This window comes from Anolis sagrei, chromosome 2, assembly GCF_037176765.1.
Source record: "Anolis sagrei isolate rAnoSag1 chromosome 2, rAnoSag1.mat, whole genome shotgun sequence".
Taxonomy (NCBI): Eukaryota; Metazoa; Chordata; class Lepidosauria; order Squamata; family Dactyloidae; genus Anolis; species Anolis sagrei.
The window spans coordinates 193,193,075-193,220,452 of record NC_090022.1 but is presented as its reverse complement, the minus strand read 5'-3'; the positions used below and the strand labels follow the sequence as shown (position 1 = coordinate 193,220,452).

At 40.9% G+C, this 27,378-nt stretch overlaps 1 protein-coding gene across 5 annotated transcripts in view; it reads left to right on the top strand.

Moving 5' to 3' along the window:
- The window catches only part of CDK16 (cyclin dependent kinase 16), a 75,538-nt gene that overhangs the window by 22,160 nt on the left and 26,000 nt on the right, over positions 1-27,378 (top strand). For 3 of the 5 annotated variants that reach the window (XM_060762778.2, XM_060762777.2, XM_067464302.1), the window contains exons 2-3: positions 17,268-17,407; positions 26,263-26,403. In XM_060762778.2, coding sequence (XP_060618761.1) covers positions 17,290-17,407; positions 26,263-26,403 — 259 coding nt within the window. In that variant the 5' untranslated portion in view covers positions 17,268-17,289. Of the gene's footprint in view, positions 1-1,050; positions 1,149-17,267; positions 17,408-26,262; positions 26,404-27,378 lie in introns of all 5 variants that reach the window. The other 2 variants (XM_067464301.1, XM_060762780.2) reach the window with 2 other exon arrangements.

Genomic DNA, 27,378 nt, shown 5'->3' with positions numbered 1-27,378 from the left:
TTACACAGAAGAAGAATAAAAAACCTATATCAAGAACCCAAATGACAATGTAAATATCCCATAATGTAAACTTTTTAAATATACAGATATGTAGCACAATACATGATTCAGTAGACTCCAAATTAGGGGGCTGCGGTGATGTAACAGGTTAAATTGCTAAGCTGCAGAAATTGCTGACCGAAAGGTTGCAGTTTGAATCCACAGGACAGGGTGAGCTCCCGTTGTTAGCCCCAGCTTAGCAGTTTGAAAACGTGCAAATGTGAGTAGATCAATAGGTATCACTTTGGTGGTTAAGTAATGACGCTCAATGCAGTCATGCTGGCCACCTGACCTAGGAGACATCTATGGACAACGCTGGCTCTTTGGCTTAGAAATGGAGACTAGACTCAATGTCAGGGGAAAATTTTACCTTTACCTTTGGGCTCCAAATTATACTTCAGTTGAGATATACCTCAAAGCCTATTAAGGCATAGAGAACGTAACATGTATAAGAAAACAAATTAAAATATACATAGTGTAATGGTGATACTGCAAAATATACTTTTACACAGATATATGGAAGATTTGGTTTATAACATAGAAGTACCAGATAATTTCCTTAGCTTGGTGCATTTTCTAGGTTAAAAGTCCTTCCCGCATTGTATTTTGTAATTCAGTCCAGTAGTGCAAGCTTAAAACAGTACTTTATTATACTTCTTTTAAACTGAGCATGGGGGACTCTCCGACTGGGACCCTTATCAGCCAGTGATAATAGCAGAGTCAGTGACGGGGGATGATAGGGGTTGCATTTCAACAAGATCCAGGAGAAAAGCACTCCTGCTTTAACTGATGGCCTGGAAACCTATGCTCCTCCAGTTGATGTTACGTGCCAGTTTCCATCTGTTCCAGGCAGGATATTCAGAGATGATAGGAGTTATAGCTTATCACTGTTCTGAGAATGATTTTCCCCCTTATTTGCTTTAAGCAACAGAAAAAAGTTAGTATATTCCCCCTTTAAGCTGAGTGTGTCCATTTGCTACCTCTCAGCTATAATAATCCGATCTTTTGCAGATATGTTGGCCTACACTTCTTATCATTCTCAGACTTCAAATCAAGGATCAGGGATGATGCGGTTTCCAGTCCAGTGCATTTGGGAGGCTGCAAGCTGGGTGAGACTCACATCGTTTTTGTCCTTCACCCTGCCCTTTGATACTATTCGAATCCTTTCCAAGTTACTAGTGCAGCATTCTTGAATCCAGGTACTTAACTGAGACCTTTCAATTACTAGAGAGAGAAACAGCGGTGTTTTCCAGGTTCTATAAAAGAAACTATTTGGGTTTCATATTTATCCCTTTGTTCTGCAGTGTCTTGATGACTGCAGTGGAATTCACCTTTTCTCCTTTAATACACATTTGCATATGATTGCAGATTGGGAAGAAGCTGAAAGTAACATTGCATGTTCTTCTATGTCACATTTGAAATCAAATTTCAGAGGTGGTGGAGATGCAGGACATCTCATTGTTCTGACTTGCTTTGGATTTATGAGCACTCAAAGCTACTTATATGAATACATTGATTCAAAATAGAGTCTTCTTATTGTGTGGTTACCAGGAAATGCATCCAGTTGGAGGCCATGTAGTTAGAGAAGGGAGCAGGAACAAGATATAACCAGGAACCTACATTAGCTTTTGATTCAGATTTGGATTGTTACCTACACTAAACTACTATACACAATTATAGTAGTTTGGTACCACTTGCCTGCTGTGGCTTCATCCAAGAGATGTGTAGTTTGGGTAAATAATAATAATAATAATAATTTCGTTTCTGCACTCCACCTCCATGTCTCTGAAGGGACTTGGGACGGCTTACATGAGGACGAGCCTGAATAACATGATTAAAATATAGCATATTAAAATATATAACAGCAACATAAAACAGAATAAAACAACAGCATTATAACAACTATCAAACCAATAACCAGTGATAATGCTCAGTTTCTGGGTACAGGTGGGTGGACTGGTTCAAAAACAATTGTGAGGATAGGGCTGATGGATAAAGTGCATAGGTCATATGGCAGCAGTTGAGATAGATGGTAGTTTCAGAATAGAGCATTATAACTTTAGGTACATAGCAATAGTTAAAGTGCGAGGACAAGATTTTGAGTTCTAGTTGGGACCAAGCTATCTGGGTGATTGTCTAGTCAAAAGCACAGCAGAACAACCATCTCTTTAGAGCCTTATGGAAGATGGACAGGGTGGGTGCTAGCCTAATCCCCCTGGGGAGAGAGTTCCAGAGCCAGGGGCCACCACTGAGAAGGCCCTCTCTCTGGGTGAGAATTCTATTTTCTCACTCAGCCAGAAATTCCAGGATGCTTTAGGATAGGGGTGTCAGACTCATTTTCATGGGGGGTCACATAAGACAGCCTTATGGTTGCCTTCAAAGGGCTGCTGACTCCATGGACAGAGACTCTATGGATACAAAGGGCAAACTACTGTATAATTGTTTCACATACTAGTAGTTGGTGCTCTAGTTTTTCCCCAAGTTCGGTCTCTAGATGTTATTGAACGACAACTCCCATTACTTTCGATTATCCAACTGGTGGATTGGGGATAACGGGAATTGTATTTCTACAGCACTTCTGACTTTGAGGTTGAGAAAAGGTTAATTGACAGTCAAGACATCACATCCACAAGCCTGGTATCAAAATTCAAACCACACTATCCTGACTAAACAGAACAAATTGCAGTCTTCCACATGTTACTGTGTCACAACTGCTATAATCTCTAGTCATGGTGTCTAATGATGATTGATACAGGAATTGTAGTCCAGCATCTGGAGGGCCATATAAAGTGACATGGCGGGCCACATTTGGCCCACGGACCTTGAGTTACACACCTGTGCTTTAGGATATAACTGGGGCAGTGATGCCAAACTCTTTGTAATATGGACTATGCAGATAGGCCTCTGTTCCTTATCTGTTCCTTCATAGTTTACCATACAATGTTTATAGAGAAATCAAAGATATGTCAAGGAGCAACAAATGTAATACTATTAAAGGTAAACTGGAACACCTGCTATAAAACCTATTTACAGCACAACTAAAATATTTTGTTTGAGTAAAGTGAGAGAATCTTAAATGGTTTGAAATTTGGAGATAAAGTTTTTAAGATCAACCAGATATTTCAGAAAAGTTTTTTTTTTAAATGAGGATTTCACTTCCCCAAAATGCAAGTGTGGATCTCACCTGGAGATTGTTCATGGGTACGCTATGGGGAGAATTGAGTGAACAACTGGCATTCATACTTATGTTTGTCTTTGACTGAAGAGTCTCAAATGTAAGGAAACCATATTTAACTCTTTTGGTATACAGTTCTTTGCTTGGAACCTACTGTTTTGGCCAAACTTGGAGAAATGCATTGTGAGGGGTATCAAAGAGAAAGTGAGGAGACATTCTGTGTATATGCTTCTAGAAAGATGATAATACATATGGACCAGCAAATGAGTAGTTAGGATGCTGGCTAGAAAGTTTTGTTTTGAGAAAATAATCACTTTCTTTAAAACGGAACAAGATCCAAGCCATTGTGGCTCCAAAGTGTGAAAACAGTCCAGAAGTGAGGTGTCTTGAGTAGGTCATCAGCCCTTATTGTGAGGAGAGCATGTTCAATATTTGCAGCCAGCCGTAGACTTTTTGTAGAATTCAATTTTTCTTGGAATTGTTTTAATACGTGCAGCTTGTGGAAGATAAACTAAGAACTAAAAAGCTCACATAGAAGTCTACTGAAAGCAAAGGACTTGGCGAGAAAAAATTAAGAGAGGAATTGAGGATGAGAGGGTTCAGATTCAATTTGGTATGTAAAACTAATTTCTCGGAAACATCCTGCTTCCCTACATCATTCCTTTATACTTGGCATCCTTATTGATTTCTAAAGAAGCATCTAGATTTTATGCATTTCTTGCATTTGTATACTGCTTTCCTCCAAATGAGCTCAAGGCAGCATGCATGGTTCTCTTCCTCCCCCTTGTATTCTCACAAAACTCTTGTGAATTAGGTTATGCTGATATTGAGAGAAGATATGTCCCAATGTGTTTTGGACATATCATGAGAAGGCATGACTGACTAGAAAAGACAGTAATGTGTTGTCGAAGGCTTTTATGGTCAGAATCACTGGGTTGCTGTGAGAGCACCTCTGGATGCCTGCCATAGATGTGGGTGAAACATCAGGAGAGGATGCTTCTGGAACATGGCCATACAGCCCTGAAAACTCACAGCAACTCAAAGACGGTAATAGTTGGTAAATAATAAGGAAAAGAAGAAGACTATCAGGGTTTCTTAAACTTTTCCACTCATGGCCCCTTTCGGCTCGAGAAATTGTTAACTATAGGAGCATAGCTTTCTCATCTATCAGTTAAAGCAGGAATGCTTATCCTGGGGACATAGTTGAACTGCAACTCCTATCATCCCCCATCACTGACTATGCTATTATCACTGGCTGATAGGGGTCCCAGTTGAAAAGTTCCCCGTGCTCAATTTAGAAGAGATGCAATAAAACACTATTTTAAACTTGTACTGCCGGACTGAATTTTGAAATTCAGTGCAGGAGGGATTTTTAATCTAGAAAACAACCAACCTAAGGTAAGATTCTCATACAAATTCTGATACTTTTAAGTTATAAACTTAAAACTAAATCTTCTGTATGTTTGTGTTTAATTGTCCTAAACAGTATCACAATTACACTATCTATATTGTATTTTGCTTTTCTTTTACAAGTTATGTTCTCTATTCCTTAATACACTTGGATATATTTCTTGATTTGACCCGGGTATATAGATATATAAAATAGATATTAAAATCAGACTTTTACAGATAACTTACCAACATTTGCAAGGCTTGCTAAATGGGCTGCTTTTTCTCTTTTTTAATAAAGTACAGCTGAAGCATCTTCTTCAGGGTCCATTGTAAATACTGCACAACAGATTCATGTAAATGTCTAAAACAACTATGAGACAGCCTTCAAAAACCGTTACTGTTGCCACATTTTCTGGGACCCTGTTTGGGGTCTGGACCCATAGTTTAAAAGCAGAGGACTCTGCAGAAGATGCTTCAGCTGTACTTTATATTATATGGTCATAAGTCTGTAAGACCTGAGGACAGCTTTAGGTGACAGGTCAGTATCAACTTGATGGCAATTAACAACCAATTTCCCAATATCAGTCAAGGAGTTTCATGGCTGGATGCAGACTTGACCCTTCATCTCCCAAATCCTAGTTGAATATCCTAGCCAGCAAACTACACATTGACAAAATTTCCCTGTTAACTAGGTCATATTTAGGATTGTCGTTCTGTAAAGGAGATGGTACTATGTTTACAAAATAGGATAGTTTCCACATTTTTATTGAACCACCATTTCGAATATTCTTTGGATAGAAGTTGTAAACTGAATATAAGCTTGCAGTTGATGGTAATATGTAGTTCTCCAAATATTATGGGATTGTAATTCACAATATTGACTATCTCACTATGGCACATCATCTGAAGAATCCTTTTGCTAACATTTGGCCCTGGAGGAACCCTTGAAATTATTTTCAGGACATAGGCTAGTGGTTCTCAACCTGTGAGTCCTCAGATGTTTTGGCCTTCAACTCCCAGAAATCCTAACAGCTGGTAAAATGGTTGGAATTTCTGGGAGTTGTAGGGCAAAACACCTGGGACCTACAGGTTGAAGACCACTGCTTTAGGCAATCCTTATATTTGTTGTTGTTTATTTGTTCAGTCACTTCTGACTCTTCGTGACCTCATGGACCAGCCCATGCCAGAACTCCCATGCCATGGCCAACCCCAGTTCCTTCAAGGTCAAGCTAGTCACTTCAAGGATAAATACATGGGCGGCCCCTCTTCCATTTTCCCCAGCATCATTCTCTTCTCCAAGATTTCCTGTCTTCTCATTATGTGACCAAAGTGCTTCATCTTTGCTTCTAATATCCTTATCTCCAGTGAGCAGTCCTGCATCATTTTCTGGAGTATGGTCTGGTTTGATCTTCTTGTGGTCCAAGGCACTCTCAGAATTTTCATCCAACACCACAGTTCAAAAGCATCTATCTTCCTTCACTCAGCCTTCCCTAAGGTCCAGCTCTTGCATCCATAGGTTACTACGGGATTTGTATCCATATACAAATCATTATATTGACAGCATAAAAAAAGGTCACAATATCTTGTTGAATCTGGAGTGGATCCTCAGATTACAGGGGGGACCTTGGTTGATAAACCAGGACCTAAACTGATAAAGATCATTTGGCCATATATGGTTACATGTATAAGTCATGCTACAGATGGCTTTCTAAAAGAGATTAGGCAAATCCATACATATTGATAGAAGATGGACTCTCAGGCCCATTAGTAAAATGGATTTTTGATTGTGTAGTTGGTATTGCTGAGCAGCAGATACTGAGCCAGACAAGAGGAAAAGGCTATCAGTACCAAATGTTATCAGGCATTTAGCTGATCCCTGCTGGAGCGAGGATATTGACCCAGATGGGCCCTTGTTTTTACAGTCAGCAAGATAGCTCTTGCATTTGTGTCTTTCTAGCAGTGGGTGAATCAAGAGCAGCTTTTGACCAATTTTGGGTCCTTTTGGGGTGACCTGTCTGAGACTTGAGTTTCCCTTCATGGAGGTTGGCCTGACTCTGTATTCTGTGTCCATTTCCAAAGAAGAAGTAGAACCATCAATACTGGAAAGGGGAAACATGGGGGCATGCAGGCTGTTTTGGCTGTTTTCATTTAGCCATTAATCCTGCAGGTTCATGGGGCAAAGTGGAGCAGAGAAGACAAATAGGAAGCATTTCTAGGGCTAGCCAAGGTAGATATTTTGTCATTGATGGGCTGAAGAAAGCTGTGGATCCCCATCACTCAGGACCTTCCTGTGCACTGAACACACATGTGCTGTATACACTTTCATGTGTGCACAATGGAATGGGGCAGAGGGGAAGAATGGTTATACCACACTTGGAGCTGCCACAATATAGCCCTCCCCCCTCCCTTTGGTTTACCTCTGCTCATATATGTGTGTGTTTACAAATACCTAAAATGGAAAACCAGGGGTTATCAACTAGGATTGCCTGGGAGCGTCAGGTTTTGCAAAAAAACAAAAAAAAAACTCTGTTGGGGGCTCTGTGAGACATCATAATTGAAATAAAATTATTTTATTTAATAAAATAAAATTTGGAGCTGTAGATAAAATCATTTTTAGGCAGAGTTTTTTTGTGACCTGGAAATGATGTCAGAGGTCCCTCCAGGATACAAAGGTTGAGAAAGGCAAGTGAAAGGCAACCTCTGCTTCGCCTTCTGCTCTCCAGGGACATATAGGAAACTATAGTATCCCTGCCATGTGTTTTCTTTCCTTTGCTGGAATGCTTGGTTAAGATGGTTTCTCAGACAAAAGAGTGAAGACTTACTAGAGCTGCTTATCATTGGATTTGGCTGACCAGACGTGTTCTTCTGATAAGAGAAGGAATGCAGGCCTGATCTGGGGCAGAAGATTTGGCAATCCCTTCAACTTATTGTTTGTCAAGGGGATGATTACTTACCTGCTACCCTCCATAAACCTTAGGCTTAAGCCACCTTTACTTATGATTTGAAGGTCCAGTATAGAAGTATCTTTAGTGGAAAGCTATCCCAGTGCTTTTCATTTACTGGGAGTCATTGTGGAAGTGAGCCCTGGGGATATATTTGGCTTTGTTGATAGCTGCAGGCTGTTGATTTCCTGGGCCCGGCTTAGAGAGGATTAGGTATAAATAGGAAGTTTACTGGACCAAAGCTGGACATGTTGCTTCTGAGGAAAACATTTGTGGCCCGTGTCCGTGCCGCAGATGGAAAAAGTACTTTACCATTGCCTTGGGAAATTTACATGCTTCTCTTTTTCCTTTCATTGAAATAAGGGAAGCAGGGCAGCAGACATGATTCTTGGAACCGATATAAAAAAGTTCAGTGTCCTAGCAAAAGACATCTATTAAAAAAAAACTATGGCATAACAGTCATGTAGGTCATAGATCATGCATGGGGAACTTGAGATCCTCTGGTAATGTTGGGCAGCGTGTCCCTCATCCTTCACCATTATCTGTGCAAGCTTGGACTGATGGGAATTGTAATGTAATAATAATGGGAGTTTATTTTGGGACCCAGTGCAATTTATAAGAGGTCAGACAAGTTCAGTTAAAAATTCATGGCATCATCATAAGTTGAGAGGCAACTTAAAGGCCCATAAACACACACACAAGTTTTCAGCTATCAGTAAAACCAAAATCAGTTAAATACAGTATCAGAGCAGCTAGAGGAGGGGTATATTATTTAGCCACGGTGGAAATTATTACATGGATATGGAAACTGCGTGATGTTGCAATGATTGGATTGCTGTGAGTTTTCCAAGTTGTATGGCCATGTTCAGAAGCATTATCTCCTCATGTTTCATCCATGGCAGGCACTCTTAACCTCACAACCTCTGAGGAAGCTTGCCATAGTTGTGAGTGAAACGTCAGGAGAGAATGCTTCTGGAACATGGCCATACAGCCTGGAAAACCCACAGTCACCCAGTCGTTCCGCCCATGAAAGCCTTCGACAGACAACATATTGCAGGGATTGCTGGGTGGTAACACCCAGCAGACCAGTCCAGCACAGGAATGCTTGGAGATGCAGTTCAACAACAACTGCAGAACCGCATTATTTTTATTCCCTGTTGTAAAGCAGTGGGTTTGTTTCCAGTTTCCTACATGAGATGGGGATAGCAAGAACTGTGTACCCAGTGATTGGCAGTGGGGCAGTGAGCTTTCCCCCCACTTCTTTCATCCTATCCCAGTCTCCCTTAACACAAAGTGACAGACCGAGGTGAGGAGTGTCATCTTCGCTCACAGCGTGCATCCTCCGCTCGCTGCCTGCCTGCCTCATGGCCCTGGGCTCCCGGCTTGTCACATTTCACTGACTCAAACAGTGCTCGGCCTGGCAGAGAAGGAGGAGCTGAGGGTAGCCAAACAGCTTTAGGGGGCTGGGGAAGCTTTGACGGAGGCCACCAAATCTTGACACCCAGAGCCGGTTAGAAAAGATGAGTTAGAAGAGAGAGGTAGGACAAGACACAGTCCAGAGCTTCTCAACGTTTGGTCTTCCTGATGGTCTGGACTTTAGCTTCTAGAATCGCTGACCATTGGGTGAGGCTTTTTCAACCTCTATATTCCAAAAGAATATAGAGGTTGAAAACTACTGGCTTAGCATGTGTCTGTGTCTTCAAATGATCTGTCGACTTACAGTAACTCCATGAATTTCTTAGGTTTTTCTCAGGCAAAGGATCCTCAGAGATGATTTTTCCAGTGCTTTCCTCTGGAACAGTGATTTCCAACATTTGTTCCTCCAGCTGTTTTGGACTTGCAACTCATAAAATTCGTAGCATCTGGTAATCTGGCTGGGATTTCTGGGTGTTGAAGTCCAAAACAATCTGAGTTCCAAAGGTTGGGAACCACTGCTGTAAGACATAGTCTATAACATTTGGTATTTTTAGTCATCAACCATTCAAGTACTAACCAGGCTTGATCCATGCTTAGCTTCCAAGATCAAGCACAATCTTTACTGGCTTAGACACTCATAGAATCATAGAGTTGGAAGAGACCCCGTGGGCCATCCAGTCCAACCCCCTGCCAAGAAGCAGGACAGTTGCATTCAAAGCACCCCCAACGGATGGCCATCCAGCCTCTGTTTAGAAGCCTCCATAGAAGGACTCCCTACCACACTTTGGGGTAGAGAGTTCCACTGCTGAACAGCTCTCCCAGTCAGAAAGTTCTTTAGATTAATGACAAGAGATGGAGGTGGTGCATTGAAAGTAAAATATTCTTTGGGCCATTACATGATCAGAGATATTGAGATAGTAAGTTGGGAAGAGCATTTCACAGAGGTGAGAGGTAAGCCTACATCTTGCACCCATCCATTGGTGAACATGTAAAATAATGCTTGTTGGTCCTTCTTCTGTGGTTTAGCCAGTGTGGATGCTGCTACTGCCAGTTTCCATTCATCTTGATAGGCAAGCATTCAAATCCTAGTTACATCTCACAGCTGTTACCCTCCTTGACAATTTTCTAGAGAAGTGAGCTGTATTAGCCTTTTACACATATCAAAAGAAGGCATACTGGCACAGAGTGTCCTGGTCTGAAACCTCTAAAAAGCAACCACTGATATCAGTTAACCTCTTGAGAAAGGGAGTTCCTCCTTTCCCAAACTTTCCTTCCTCGAGATTTCCTAGACCTGATTCCATTCACGTTTATCTTCTCAGTTCAGTCTGACAGCAATTAATGTGGAAGCTGTTAATAAAGGGCTTCTTTTCACCCAACTTGTTTGCAACCCCTGACAAGATGTCTTCAACATGGGCAGGAGGAGGTCGAGACCTTCCAGATGTTGTCGAATTGTAATTTTCAGCATTCCTCACCATTGACACTGAGAGTCAAGCAAATGGGGAATTGCAGTTCTGTAATATTTGGAGCAGCGGGTTAAACTGCTGAGCTGCTGAATTTGTAGACCGAAAGGTTGGTGGTTTGATTCCGGGGAGCGAGGTGAGCTCCTGCTGTCAGCCCCAGCTTTTGCCAACCTAGAAATTTGAAACATGCAAATATGAGTAGATGTATAGGTACCACTCCAGCGGGAAGGTAAGGGCACTCTATGCTGTCATGACCTTGGAGGTGTCTACAAACAACGCCGGTTCTTCAGCTTAGAAATTGAGATGAGCACCAACCCCCTGAGTCGGACACGACTGGACTTAATGTCAGGGGGAAACTGTTACCTTTACCTAATATTTGGAAGGCCCTGTGCCCCACAAGCCTGCTTTAACAGTAGTGACATAAGGGGCTAATTATGTTTCATTATTATTCTGCAAAATGCTTTACCTGCTAACTTCCACCCATAAAGTTCTGTTAATGTTGGAAAGAGCAGATGGTACCAATTATTTACAGTCAGTTGGCAACCAGAACTGGACCGGAGTTTTATCAATTAAAGCCTTTGTTTGTTGATTTCTTTGCTCTCTGTTTGTGAATTAAAGTCATATTTGACTTAAGGCAAACCTGTCATGGTTTTTTTCTGTGACTGAGAGTAGGTGAGTCACCCATGGCCTTTTAGTGAGTTTCCATCACTGAGAGGGGAATCGAACCCTGGCCTCCAGAGCCGTAATCCAATGCTCAAACTGCCAAGCCATGCCTGCAGCTACTAAAAAGGAGTCGCTTTGATCACATCACAATCCACAGAGGGGCAGGCTGTGTGCCAAGCTTGGGAAAATTTGTATTTTGGATTACTATTCGTAGGATTCCCAACTTGTATAACTCCTGGCCATTGTCTTAATAGGTTCCCAGTTGTGCAAGTCTGATGTAGCCAATAAATGAAAAGATACACAGGCATGAAAGCAGTGGGTTTAACAGTAATCATTTATTCTGCCCACATCAGCAGTAGCACTTGGAGTGTGCAATAAATAGCAGATGCCAAGAACACTTTAATGAAAACCAGCAGTCCTCTGCATCATAGATCTGAGGCCTTCTGGACTTGCAAGGCTGAGTTAGGGTGCATCTACGCTGTAGAATTAATGCAGCATGACATCAATTTAACTGCCATGGTTCAGTGCTATGGAATCTTGGGATTTGTAGCTTGGTGAGGCATCAGAACTCTTTGGTAGAGAAGACTTTGTCAAATGACAAGTCCCAGGATTCCACAGCATTTGAACCATGACAGTTAAAGTGTTTTTTGTTTTGTTTTTGGTCAGGAGCGACTTGTGAAACTGCAAGTCGCTTCTGGTGTGAGAGAATTGACTGTCTGCCCAGGGGACACCCGGATGTTTTACCATCCTGTGGGAGGCTTCTCTGATGTCCCTGTATGTGAAGCTGGAGCTGACAGATGGGAGCTCACCCTGCTCCTCAGATTTGAACCACCGACCTTTTGGTCAGAAGTCCTGCCGGCACAATGGTTTAACCCATTGCACCTCCGGGCGTTAAAGTGGTGCCAAACTGCATTTACTTGTCAGTGTAAATGCATCGTAGGACCATATATGAAAAAGGAGAGACCTTTCTTGTTTGGAGGAACTTTAGATGAGACTGCCTCTTCCCTCCCTCCCTTCTTCACCTATGTTTTAAGACTTCCTTTAGATGCCATCTGTCAACCACATACCCAGACTGGGCGGTTTCCTTCAGCTCTTTGTACTAAATTTAATCCCCCACCATTCATTAGAGGAAGGCTCAGGAGGTAATTGAAAGCAAGGAATACCCCCAAAATATAGCCTCTGACCAAAACTAGACTGGCTCAAAGCTTCTGATGAAATCATCTTTTTTTTCTCCTCGCCTGCCGCGGATGGGGCTTTGTGTACTGCGCACACAGACACACACCCTCTCAATGATGTGCTAGGAATGAATTATGCTAATGCCATTGCTAGCCAAATTGACCTGGGGCAGAATTGCTTCCCAGCTCCAAATATGGAGATTAGCATGAAATAAAAGCCATCAAAAGGAAAACTTGGCTTGATTCCTCTCCCTCTACCTCCCCCAGCCCCCAACCCTGCAGCCGGACCCATCCGTTTTTGCCAGTTTCTAATGCCTTGGAATAGTGGATTTCTGTCTTTTGGGAATCGCTCTTTCTTCAGGAAACCCTCCCAGTTTATCAGATTAGGAATCCCTTTCTAGAGGACCTCTATGTATTGCAAAGAACTTTGGAGAATGTCTTGGGCTGTACACGAGCTGTTGCACTAAGGCAGTTGGGTCTCACTGTTGATGCCTATCCTTTTTTAAACACTGCTATCTCCTCTCCAGAAACCTTTTTCTGTCTCTCACCTCATTAGGGAGGATGAATTGCTGGTCAGGCTGACAACCACACTTGCAAGGAGTCCCAAGGTTTTTCTGATTTTTTTTTCATGTCAGGAGCAACTTGAGAAACTGCAAGTCGCTTCTGGTGTGAGAGATTTGGCATCTGCAAGGATGTTGCCCAGGGGACACCCGGATGTTTTGGTGTTTTACCATTCTTGTGGGAGGCTTCTCTCATGTCCCCGCATGGGGAGCTGGAGCTGACAGAAGGAGCTCATCTGCACCCTCCCCGGATTCAAACCTGCAACCTATCGCTCTTCAGTCCGGCCTGCACAAGGGCTTAACCCACTGCACCACCGGGGGCTCCAATGTTTTTGTTATGTTCTAACCTTTATGCATAGTTCCACTACGGTCTCCTCGAAAGTAATACCTAACTAGAATATAGGCCCTGGCATGATTTTGAGGATGCTCATAGTACCCTACCCCCAAAATAAGCTCTAGTTAAAAATCATCAGCCAGACATACGCATTTACTAGTAGTACATCTGTTGCAACACATGATGGATGTATTGTATTACAAAATAAAATCACTTTATAATTAAATATAAATATTTTGACATAATATTATGATGATGTTCCAGAAGATGACATCATTTTATTTGAATAAATGTAGATTGTCATATTTATATGAATAAATATAGATTGCTGTACTTGAAAATAAGCCCTAACATGTCTTTGGAGCAAAACTTAATATAAAACCCGGTCTTAATTTCAGAGAAATACGGTAATAAGGAAAATAAATGTTGATTTCATATATGGTAAGTTGATTTGGTCCGTTGTGCTACCATCTGAAGGTACCTTTCAGAAAGCATATTTGTATTTCATCCTTCTTGTAAGGACAACAGCCAGTCTATCACATTTTTTTTCTGCTAGGTTAAAGATATGCAACTTGGTTCCCCCCTCCATATAATTTTGGACTACAACTCCCATAAATCCCCACCATTATTGATAGGTGAAGAGTTATGGAAGTTGTGGTCCCAAACATGAAGAGAGTTATGGGACCCTGACTCTCATAATGATCAACAATTATGAAAGTTGTGATCTCAGAGTACTAGGTTGGCTGTTTCAGTGCTAGTAATTGGTCTTTATCTGAGTGGGGTATAAAAAAGCAATGATGATGATGATAATGATTCACTCTGTTAGTGGCTCTTACAAATACAGTGTTACCCTCTTATCTAGGGGTTCACTCACAATCCAAAAACATATTGTATATAGGTCTCTCTAAGTCTGCCACTGTGATTCTATGGTATGTTTTTGGCCCAGGTATAATCAAAACACAGGGTTTGCTATTATCCATGGTTTCAGGTATCGATGGTCACAAGTCTTGGAATATTTCCTGCAAATATGGGAACCTTACTGTACTGTGCTCCACTCCAGTGAATCTTTTTCTATTTTCTGACTGTTTTTTTTCCCTGATTCTCTGATTTGAGGGATGGTATATAACCATCATGATAGCCACTCTGGCCTTTCACACATTTGTGTTAAATCATCCATTAAAGCCCTCGAAGGACAGTGGTTGCCTCTACATTGTGCGGACTTTGATTTTGTACTTTAATTCTTGTGTTGTGTTTGTCTCCTTGCTGTGACTTGGCTGTACTATGGCAAGCAGTATGGGATACCTGTGGGAGCTGGTGCCCCTAGTGGCGCAGTGGGTTAAACCCCTGTGCCGGTAGGACTGAAGACCGACAGGTCGCAGGTTCGAATCCAGGGAGAGGCGGATGAGCTCCCTCTATCAACTCCAGTTCCTCATGCGGGGACATGAGAGAAGCCTCCCACAAGGATAATTTAATCACATCATCTGGGCGTCCCCTGGGCAACGTCCTTGCAGACGGCCAATTCTCTCAAACCAGAAGCAGCTTGCAGTTTCTCAAGTCGCTCCTAACATGACCTGTGGGAGCTATGAGGGATTCCCCTGGACCTCTTGTATTGCCTGTATGGACTTCAGGGGTACAGAAAAAAAGGTTTATTTTTGGATCTCCCCACTACTCAGTCTGACGTCTCCAAGCAGGAAACTGTATTTTAATTCTAAAAAAAGATAATATGATGAGAGCCGGTGTGACTGTAGTGGTTAAAGTGTTGGGCAGGCACTTGGAAGACTTAGAGCCGTCGCAAACTAGGTTCCTGCGGGAGAAAACCTTGCTAGCACGTCCCTGACGTCATGAGCCTGCGCCTCTCTCCCCGCCCCTTTCTCCGCCCCTTTCTCTTTGCCAGCGTGGTTTTTCCTTTGCTAGGGCAGCATTGCCCGCATTTTCTCTCAGTTGAATTCTGCCAACTGAGAGAAAATGCGGGCAATGCTGCCCTAGCAAAGGAAAAACCACGCTGGCAAAGAGAAAGGGGCGGGGCGAGAGGCGGAGTCTCGTGACGTCAGGGACATGCTAGCAAGGTTTTCTCCCGCAGGAACCTAGTTTGCGACGGGCCTTAGGTTCAGCTTCTCATTCTTGACACTTACTGTGCACTCATGAATCGGTTTCTCTTTCCTTTTCTCTCTCATATAATGCAGACTCATATAATGTATGTTGAACTGCTTTAAACTGAAATGTATAAGTATAATCCAGTTCAATTTGCATTACAATGGCAGGATTGTAATGGTAAGAATGAAGTAGAGAGGAAGCTATCTACCTAACCTTATCATCATAGGAGGCATGTTGCTAACAAATATTGGCTTATCCCATGTTTGTTGGATTGGTCCCTGAGGTTTCATTTATCCAAACTTGACAAAATATGTCTTTTCCACGCATTTTCTAGGTCTTCCAGATTGAAAATTTAGAAAATAACTGTTGGACCAGAAGTCCTTCATTTCAATAGAGCTTGCTGTCATTTGCAGTTTTGTGCAGCCCCATGAAGTCTGGGAATTTGTTCTCACAGAGAGGAGGGTTGAACTGAAAATGTAGGAATTTTGTAGTTGTGGTTGAGATTGGTACTTTTTGAAATGATTGATTCCGGTGCCTTGTCACTGTAAGAAGGGTTTCTGCTTGCCATTGGTGTTGTTAAGGGCCTAGAAAAAGTCAGAGCAGATTTTAAAAAGGACTACAAATTCCAGAGTCTCCCAGAGTCTCTTTGCTGTATCGACTGTGGATTTTGAGAGTGGTAACCCAAAACTACTTTCATGATCTAAAGAAGCATTAGGTTACTAACTAAGTTGGAAAAAGCCAAAGTGGTAACAAAGGAGGGGAACTGAAGTGATGAATGAAGTAAGAAAGAGAGAGGAATAAAGAGAAGTGAAGAAAAGTTGGTGAACAACCCACATAATAACATGAATTTTAATATTTTACTATCTAAACCCAACCACACTTTGCTGTGGCTCAGTGTGGTATGAAATGAATGAGATTGTAAATAAAAGCATTGTTGTGAACCAAGAAATCACATCATTCAATTCAATACTCCGCCTTGCATTGCCGTGTCTATGTGGAATGAAAGAAAAGGAAAAAAAACAGAGGGTTTTTTTCTCATAAAATAATTTTTTATTGTAAAGCTAGTGGATTGACTACATTTTTGGTTTTTCCGTTTTCTTCATAAACATTAAGATCTGACGGTTTACTAACTCTTGAGCATGCAACATATAAGTGCCCATGAGAGAAGCAATTGTTTTCTAAATAGAAACCGCACATTTGCAAACACAACTCCTGTGCTTCATTGATAGTCACAGGTTGTTATTTCTTTTATTGCTGAGGTAAAAGGAAAACTGTGTAGTGATTGGTTGCTCACGCACAGTTTTCATTTCTTATACTGCTGTGGAAAAATGAAATCTAGGCTGTGAGTGGTTGCTTTGGGCAACACAGATTCCACTCTGTCCATTCCCGGACTTCTAGTTTTACTCTAAATACACATGTGTATTCGAGTGCAACACTGTGTCCAAATTTCAGTGTTCAGTTTTCATTTCTTATACTGCTGAGAGAAAATGAAAGCTAGGCTGTGAGTGGTGCTTTGGGCATCACAGATCCACTCTGTCTTTTCCTGGACTACTAGTTTTACTCTAAATACAAGCATGTATTCGAATGCAATGTTGTGTTTCAATTTCATTTTACTATTAAAACAGGCGTGTATTGGAACGCAATGTTGTGTCAAAATATCAAGTCAATTGACTGACTACTTTTTGAGTTTTGTGAGCATAAACATACGCAGGCTGGGATTTTATATATAAAGATTATGTGATATTTTATGAGTGTTTTTGGGGTTGTAATCTCATGTTATTATTGTTTTTACGTCTATGTATTGTTTACTTAATGTGCTGCACTTCGTTCAGTTTCCTTTAGTTTCCTATATACTGTACATTATGGTTTCATGGATCACTTTATGTTTTGAAAAGCAGGGCTTCAATCAAAATCAGAACATCCAGCAAATTTTGTTACTTCTGTTTTAATTTGTATCGAGTGAAAACCTCCTGTGTGTTTAGTATGCTGGCTAACCTTCCTTTTTTCACCCTGGCAGTGACTCCAGCCATTCCTCCACCATGGATCGGATGAAGAAGATCAAGAGGCAGCTGTCAATGACGCTGAGGGGGAGCCGGACTGTGGAGAAGAACCTAAACGAACCCATCAATATAGAGGAGAACAACAGTAGCGATAATGGTGAGCTCTCCCATATCCGACTGTGAATATTGTGCCATCAATTTACAGTTTTAAAGTTGTGCTCTCACAAAACAGCATGAAGGCAAGAGAGCAATTAAATAACCACCTTAGAGCCTAGGGAAACGGCTTTTCCAGAAAGCTGACTCACCCAACCAAGCTTGGCCCCAAAAAGTCAATTTTCTAAGATCCGTACCAGAGGCAACATCCATAGTCGTGGGCAGAAAGAATACTTTGCAAAGTTGCTAGAAGGAGATGAGCCAAATTCAACCAAAAGCAGCTTTGCACAGAAAGACCTTTGATGTTTGGTTGTATCCTTGCAGAAACAGTTACATTGCAGTTGGAAGAAAAGGGTGGTTGTTGAGAAGGCCCCAGCTCTTGTATATACCAATATATGGAAAGCCCCAATATTTCCATGGTCAGGAAGGTATTACTGAGTGTGGCATCTGATGCAGAATTTGATAGAATGCTTTGAAAACTTAGGCCAAAGTGTGGGGTGTTTGTTGTTGAATGGCAATTCCTCCCAGCCCTAACCAAATTACCCAGTAGGAAGGGATAATGGAAGTTGTAGTCCCACAACTCATTTCTTAGTCCTGTCGAACAACTGATTTTTTTTAAAGAGCATTTTTCTTGCCCTTCACTTGGAGAGAGAAACCATGTGTGTGTGAAAAAAATGGCAGTTTGTTGAGGATGATTTCCATGGTACGGTGATAAGTCTCTTTGGTTTTATCCAGTTAGCACTACCTTTTGGTGGGTGTCTACATTATTGCCCTATTTGTATAAGTTTATTTCTTGGTCCATCATTTCTAGATAAGTTTTGGTTCTTAAAGATGAATACGAAGTTCTAAATCTTAGCTGAAAATTTAGAAAATAAGTGATGGCAAGCTATATTACTCAGTTTGTTGTATGTTTTTACCCACCTCATTGTAGAAAGGTTCAGAGAGGGAAGCAACTAGCAAGCACACCTCAAATCACTTAAATATGCCTGGTTGTAAAAAGCACAACAGCAGCAAAACAGAATAGAAAGAATAAAAAAACTATCTAGGAAAATTGTTTCTGTGATAGTGCTGGATGGAAGATTTGGGGAAATCTAGTCCACAATATATTTCCAAAATCTGATTACACAATCTAGATTTTTTTAAAAATATATTTTTAGTTTATTATTTTACCCCATTCCCACCCTCCTCCCCGGACGTACAACTTATACAATAAACCACAGAAATTACATTTGAAAAAGTAGTCTTAATCTCAATTTTTTCACTCCACATCCTTAATACGTTCTCTAAATAATTCCTAACTGGATCCCACATGCTTTTAATTATTATTATAACATTTTCTATTTTGTTTATATTGTTCAATTTATAATTGGTTATTTCCACATTTAACATGCTTACTATATAATTATACCAATTTGTCAGAGTCCACTTTGTTTTATCTTTCCAACCCCTCACTAAAACAATTTGTGCACACACTATTAATTTGTCAACCACTCTTTCCTTTTGCACATTGTACACTCCTGGTATCTTTGCATGTAATACATTTTTATTGGCTATTACTATTTGAAGATATAACATTCTGCTAATTTCTCCTTCAGTCATTCTCCAGTATGCCTGTGCTCTGTAACATTCCCATATTATGTGATTAAACATCTCTTTGTTTACAGCCATGCCGACACCTGTCCTTTACCTCTGGTAAAAAAAAATATGAAAGTTGTGCAGTAGTCCTGTACCATTTTTGTAGCATTTTCCTTCTACACAAACTAGGCTACTTCCATGTAGTTCTGTTCCAGATGGGGAAGAACAACCAGATCTTTTTTACTTTTTCTTTTTCTTTTTTCCTCTAACAACCAGATTCTCCATAGCCTAAATAGGTGGTTTAATATTTTCGGACACATATTTCTAAGTCTAGGTCTCTTGGAAAATGTTTTTTTGCAACAGTTTCATTGTTTAGAAAAATTAATTAAATTTGCAGATTGCTCCTTATACAGTGGGAAAAAAACACTTGCACTATTTATTTATTTTTTTAAAATCCTTTATGTGGGAGAAACCAAAACTGACCGATTGATTCATTCAGGCCAGAACGTTTATTGTGTAACTTTGAATGTTTGAATCTCTTTGTTCTCATCTTGTTTTCTGCTGACCGAGAGAATAGGACACGGAACAGTGTCTTCAAACTATAGGAAAGGAGATTTCACCTGAACGTTAGGAAGAACTTTCTAATGGCAAGAGCTGTTCAGCAGTGGAACTCTCTGCCCCAGAGTGTGGTGGAGGCTCCTTTGGGGGCTTGTAAACAAAGGCTGGATGGCCATCTGTCAGGGGTGCCTTTAATGTGATTTTCCTGCTTCTTGGCAGGGAGTTGGACTGGGTGGCCCAGGAGGTCTCTTTCAACTCTATGATTCTATGATCTGTTTGTAACATTGAATTCAGATTGCTGCTTCTTTTTTTGCTTAAAAGCCTTCTCATCTTTAACATCTAACTGCCAGGCATATAGAACCTTATTCTCTTTATGCCAGATCAGCTGAATTTGACTAAATTCACAAACTGCATATAACTTGAAAATTATTTTTTTTAATCCAAGGTGAGTTAAAAGTTTTCAAAAAGCAGGATACATTTTTTAATTATTCAGTCAGAAGCTAAAAAAACAGTTTGTTAAAAACAAAATATTAAAATTATGTAAATATAAGACATATTAAAAAAAGGTGAAAGCATCACCCTATTTAAAAAACACAAAAGATATGCCAAAGGGAAAGTTGAATAAAACGTTCTTTGCCTAGAATCATAGAGTCATAGAGTTGGAAAAGACCTTGTGGGCCATCCAGTCCAATCCCCTGCCAAGAAGCAGGAAAATCACACTCAAAGCACCCCTAACAGATGGCCATCCAGCCTCTGTTCAAAAGCCTCCAAAGAAGGAGCCTCCACCACACACCAGGACAGAGAGTTCCACTGCTGAACAGCTCTCACAGTAAGGAAGTTCTTCCTAATGTTCAGTGGAATTTCCTTTCCTGTAGTTTGCCTTCTAACAAGGTCATGCCTTCTAACCCTTCATTTAAGTCATTGATAAAAATGTTGAGCAGAACCGGGTCCAGGACAGAACCCTGCGGCCTGCTGGTAAAAGGAAAGGAGAGGAAGGCCAAACACTGTCTGGGAGCAGCAACTGAGAAGTCCCTCTTCTATATTGTCACCAGATGTGCCTGTGATGGTTTTGGAGCCACAAAAAGCCTTTTCCCAAATATCTTAAATCTCAGATAGACTCACACGATGAGATACGTGCCTGCCATGTGGGACTTTAAAGGTTATAACCAGCACTAAATGCAAGAGGAAACCAAACTGAATGATTTCACCATTCCTGCTTTTGACACGCAGGTGTAACTAAGCTGTGTTCAGCAATGCTGAGTCTGCACTCCTTTGTAAGAACACACAATGAGCATGGCAGGATCAAGGCAAGATTCACCTTGTCTGGAATTCTTTGCAAATCTCTCAGCAACCCACAGGCGCTCGATCTAGAATTTGGCAAAGGTCCACCAGGGAACGGCAGACTACCTTCTGGTGATATTTTCTACAAGTCTGTGCTTTCCTTGTTAGGTGTCCAGTCTAATCAGACTTTTATTACACACACACACACACACAGGCAGTCCTCTAGTTATGAATAAGGTTTTGAAGTTGAATTTGTATGTAAGTCAGAATGGGTACATTTTTAAAGTTTGTGTGTGTGTGTGTGTGTGTGTGTGAGAGAGAGAGAGAGAGAGAGAGAGAGAGGGTTTTGGATAGCAAATGGAAGGGTTGACATCCCTGTGGTGCTTGTTTATCTGCCTGTGCCCCTGTTCAGAAGATTTCACCTCACTTTCTGTCCCTGTAAGAATTGGATTTTGAAAAAATGGGCTTGTTGTGGAAACAAGGATTGGTGAGAAAGCTTCATTGGAGACACTTTTTCTCATGAATTTCCCTTCCAAGGGATAAATTTCTCTCTCTTTTGTCTTACCCCTGTTCTTATCTATGAGTTGTCTGTAAGTCGGATGTTTGTAACTCGGGGACTACTTGTATGTATGTATAGGTATGTGTGTATATGTTTGTGTGTGTGTGTGTATTGTATTAATTTTAATATATATAAAAATACAATATTATCAATGAAAAGAAAAAAATATTAGAAAAAAAACACAAATATAAAAGAGGGAAACAACAGAAAAGTATTAGAGCAGTTAATACCATGCTGACAACAATAAAATAACAACAATAATACAGCAAAATAAAGCAAAAACAAGCAATAACATTACGTGTTGTTAATGTTATTACTTGTTTTTGCTTTATTTTGCTGTATTATTGTTGTTTTATTGTTGTTTTTTGGGCTCAGCCTCGTATAAGCCGCACCGAGTCCTTCGGGAGATGGTAGCGGGGTACAAATAAAGGTTTATTATTATTATTATTTATAAAAAAGACAAGGCTATTCTAATACAAAGAGCAATCAATCTCCTTTCTATAACATAGAATTATTGATAATCAGACTCAGAATTTAAAATAATAATGTATATAGAAGGAGCATTTAACAGGTCTATATGCAGTAAATTATTTGTAAGATTTCAAAATAAAATTCAGCTTTATAGTATTCCTCCAATCTCCCCCCCTTTTTTTAATGTAAAATTTTATTTACAAACGTAATAGCTTACAGTGTAAACAGAGCACAAAACAATAAACATTTTACAAACACCTAACTCCACCACCAAGGCCTGAACAAGTATCATTTCTGTTGCCATAAATTTATGAGTCCACCAGTAAACAAATGTCATATCCCAAATTCCTGATCAACAAGGTTGTGTTGTATCCCTTCTTACTCTCTAAAATATATTCCTCCAGTTTTAACTTAAACAATTTTTTCCTTTTAGCTATACCTGCTTCTATGACTCAAATTCTCCCTTTTTACTCCTGTTTTATAACCATCTAAGAGAACATAGCATCCATTGTTCTGCTCCCTATTCCCTCCTCTGTATACCTACTCTAATCATCATATTCTTTCTTAGTATAAAAGTATTATTTGTAATCCATTAGCAACAGATCTCTTATTCTTGAAGTAATACACCCACTTTATTTTATTTACTGTTTCCTTAAGATTAAGACTTTATCAAACAATAGACCCTCTATTGATATTTTAAGCCAGAAGTATTTTTTAAGGTTCCATACAGAATCTGATGGGGAAACACAAACTCTTATGGAGATCTGCCTGATTCTTCTGCTTCTTCCCTTTCTTTCTTCAAATCTCTGTCTACAACAGTAGTTCCCAACCTATGCTCTGTGGACCACTATGGTCCACAAGAACGAAAATATGGTCCGCGGCCTCACCATTACTACACCGTTGCCTCGAAACCACACAGCAACAAGGGTGACTGATCTCGCGAAACCCTCTTATAGTGCCAAGGCAACGGGGATGTCAGGAGGGGAGAGGCTGACTACCTACAAAAGATTACTACTACCACATCAGCTCTAGATTATTGAATATGGTTTTCTGTGGGCAAGCAGATGGTGACTATTGGATGGCATATGTTCTGTATCAGAAATTAGAGCTGATGTGGTTTATCCAATGCAATTTTCTGAATCGGCACCCCATCTAAAGTTGACCAAAAACTGATTTGTAACACTTTTGGCACTCATGTTGGATCGTGCTCCCTGGTCAAAGCGGTCCCTCGTCAAAAAAGCAAAAGGTTGGGAACCACCGGTCTACAGTTATATCATCTGATAAAATAAAAGCTTATCTATATCCTTAAAATAGCTTTTCAGTGATTTTTCTTCTTCTCAAATCCACAATCAAGTTATTGATACCTTTTCTTCATGGAACCACTGCATTTCTCTAACATTTAGCAAAGTCCTGGCATATAAAGAGTTCATTCCTTTGGTACACTGCCTCTGATTGGGCTCCCCGGTACCAATTAGCTTTGATAAAATCAGATACTAAGCTACTGTTATTTCAACTCAGTCAAAGCAGACTTCACTTTCTCATAATAGGTCATGAAAGCAACCAATCTTCTGATTTATTTCAAGATTTCTTCTTTTATTGTTTTATTTCTTCTTTTATTTCAAGCATCTATATTAGAGCTTTTCAAACATTTCATGTTGGTGACACACTATCTTTTAGACATCCATCATTTTGCAACATAGTCATTCAGGTTTACTAGCAAACCGGAGGTTGTACCAACCCGTTACAAGAGATATGGACACATACATACATTGTAATAACAAAATGCATGGGGGCACAACATATCTCATTAATATCTTTCATTTAAATATTTTAAAATATATGATTTCCTGTTTATTTCATATACTCAGAAGTTTTGCATCACATTTGTGTGGTATACCTACACTGCAGCTGACACTTTGATCTGTCACGACACACAGTTCACAAAGCAGTGATCTATATCTTTATATCACTTTACAGCATTGGTTCTCAACCTGTGGGTCCCCAGGTGTTTTGGCCTTCAACTCACAGAAATCTTAACAGCTGGTAAACTGGCTGGTATTTCTGGGAGTTGGAGGCCAAAACACCTGAGGACCCACAGATTGGGAACCACCGCTTTACAGGTTTTCTTTTTTGCTTTGTTTTAAAAGGCTTCCTAATATCAATCCATAGCCTAAATATTGCTTAATAACAACCCCCAACATTTCTCTTATTAAAAGAAAAGGAGATTCGCCAAAGCTTTGAATAACTGCTGTGTCCAAGATTTCTTTTTACTCTTAAATCCTGATGTCAATATCAGTAGAATAATACTTGAAAAGAAAATGTGGCTATAGCTTAATGACCCATTAGGTTTCACATGGAGCGCAAAGAGCTAATGTCTTTGTTCTGCTGTTTCCCTCTCTGCATTTCCAGATTACTGCAATATCCCCATGGATTTAGTGGAGTTTACAGACACTCTTACCCCATACTCCCCACTCCCCTGCTTATCCAGGGATAAAGACACCAGTTAAAACTTGTCACCAAACTGGTGCCTGCCACAGCTGCTCCCCTCTTCACCATGGAGCTCCGATGGAGATGTCAGCAGTCTGTTGTTAGACTTTTATTGCCAGGGGGCAGCATGAAATTCTAACATGCTCAAACATATTTGTTTACAAACAAGACAATAAATACTTTAGCCTTCCTCGTGTGGCATCTATCAAATTCGGATGCAAACATTGCCTGCTAAGGGAAATGCTGGTCCTTGTTGTAAAATCATGCCATTATAGAAGGGAAAGAACAGGACCCATCATTAGACTTCCCCAAATCTTCTTGCCAGCTTGTTGGGAGTAAGTGCCCCCTGGCAAGGCAAGATACAGAAGAAGGATGGGTAGAGACAAAAGAAAAAGGAAGAGTTGTTTACGAAGTTGGGGAAAGAAGTGGTCTAGTTTGAACATGTCATTTAGACAAAAATGTAACTTTTATAGGTATACTCAGCTGACCCTGGTTATGCAATAACCAGGGTACACATTTTGTTTTTAAGAATATGATTTTAAGGAATTTGATAAATATCCTAGAGCAGTGGTTCCCAACCTGTGGTCTATGGACCATCAGTGGTCCCCAAGAATGAAAATATGGTCCAGGCCCTCACCATTACTACACCGTTGCCTCAAACATGTGGCAATGAGAGCGACTGGTCTCGTGAAACCCTCTGATAGTGCCGAGGCAATGGGGATGTCAGGAGGGGAGAGGCTGACTACCCACAAAAGATTACTACTACCACATCAGCTCTAGGTTATTAAATATGGATTTCTTTGGGTGAGCAGATGGCGACTACTGGGTGGCATATGTTCTGCATCAAAAACTAGAGCTGATGTGGTCTGTCCAATGCAGTTTTCAAAATCAGCACTCCAAATAACCAAACAAAATCTAAAGTTGACCAAAAACTGGTTCGTAACCCTTTTGGTACTACTATTGAAGAGTAGTCCCTGGTCAAAGTGGTCCCTGGTCAAGTTCCTGGCCAAGAAAAGGCTGGGAACCACTATCCTAGAGACTTCACTAGAAGCCACACTCTATGCTTTGTCCATTTCAGTGTGGTAAGGGCCTTGATGTACTTGCAGCCAATCCTTGGTTATAAGGAATCAGACTAGGTGGTGTCTTTGGGTTCACTGTAATCTATCAGGTGGGGACGTTTTCAATTAACCACAATGTTGGAGAGAAGGCTAATCCTCTCAGGTAAGTCTTCCTTCCCCATTATACCCACTCCACACCACTCTGCCAAGGGTTCACTTTTAAGTTTGATTTCCATTCTGTTTGATTTTTCTTTGGTTTTTCTTTCCTTCATATTTCTCTTTTTTCCCCCTCCCTATTCTTTTCTTTTTGTGTATCTGCTTTATTTCCACCTTCTTTGCTCTGTGGCTCTGTGATTTCCCTTGGCTTGCATGATGGCTCCGTTCCTCCGTTCCTCTGGGTGTGCTTTTTTGCTCTGTTTTCTCCCTACCTTTCTTCTCTGTATGTGTGGCTTCCCCACCCATTGATATCTGTGGGTTCTTGTGCTCTCCCTCCTTTGGAGTATGCTTGCAATTTCCATTCCTCCTCCCTGGATACACCCCTGGGCTTATATTTCCCTTTCTTCCTCGATTCCTCAAACATGGGCAATGGGGATATATATTTCTACCTTGGATCTCTGGTCTCCATTCTCCTTGTTTTTTGTCTTATTTTCCATGACCCAACTGCATCACTCTTCGCCTCTCCTCTTGCTGCTGCACCTGACTGGTGTCTCTCCTGTTACATCCCTTTCTCCCCTTTTTGCTTCTTTTGGTCCCTCTCATATATCATGCACCCCATTCCACATTTGTGTGTGTCATTTCTTCCACCTCGCTTTCCCTGCCTGTGTGTCCATTTGTCCATCCATGGGCTCCCCTTCCCTTCCTCCCGCTCAGGCCCCACAGTGAAGAGTGTGCGTCCTAGCACCTCCCGCAGCGTTCACGCCTTCCTGCATCACTACGCAGGCTCCTTCCGCAGGCCCCGCCTGGCCGTCACCCGCAGCCTGAGTGCTCACCTGAACCGCACCGCCCGACTAGGTGACTATTGCGCCTCTCACTGCGTACTGCCTTCAAGGGCTCCCCATGGTGGGTACACTGGCTCTGTCCATACCAGCAAGCTCACTGAGAGATTCGAGAATCCCAACTCACTTGTTGGCTCCCTTGACCTCCCTTCGTCAAATGAGGCAGCAGTAGAGCTGGGGAATCCCTTGGGTGAGAAGTCTAGAGAGCTCTGAGTCCTGGATTCCCTTCCTTGCCTTTGGGAGGACTTTGGCCTGATGCTGGGTCTTGGCAAGGATGATGAACATGCCTGGTTTTCAGCTTTACTTCAGGGATGACCTCTTATCAACATGAATATGAAACCCTGCATCTTCCTTTTGTGTCAGCTACACTTCTGAACTGGTTTAGCCGCATTTCTTTTTCCTGTAGAGAAAAAACTTCTGTTTTGAAATGGTTTCTCATAAAAATCCCGACTCAGTAGAGTTGCTGAGGATTCAAAGAATTGTACTTTCAACATAACATGAACTCAAACAAAACATGTTGGCACACAGAAGGTCCCAGGACCAGCCCTTGGTCATTTTGGTCAGTGGTCTTTCCACAAACTTTGGTTATCTGCTGCCAGTCAATGCTGTCAGTACTGAGGCAAATGGAGGAAAAAGTCAAACGCTGTGTAATATCTGTTTTCCTGTCCTTCTGGGTTCTTGCAAGTGACGCAGCCATAAAATCAATATACCATTTAAAAAGACATTGAAATAGTTTGTTTGGACACAGTTTTTCAGGTCCCTGATGCTTTTCAAGATGTTCCAAATCTCAGAGAACAGACTAGAGTCAGTGCCAGAGATGGGCAAATGATGGGCTTCCAGATGCTGTTGAACTGTAATTCCCATCAGCATCAATCAGCTTAGCTAATAGTGAGAGTGAAGGGAATTAAAGCCTGACAAAAGCTCAAAAATAATGTGTTCCATGTAATTGTTATCTGAAATGCTTTTTCCCCTTAGAAGAGGGGATTATAAT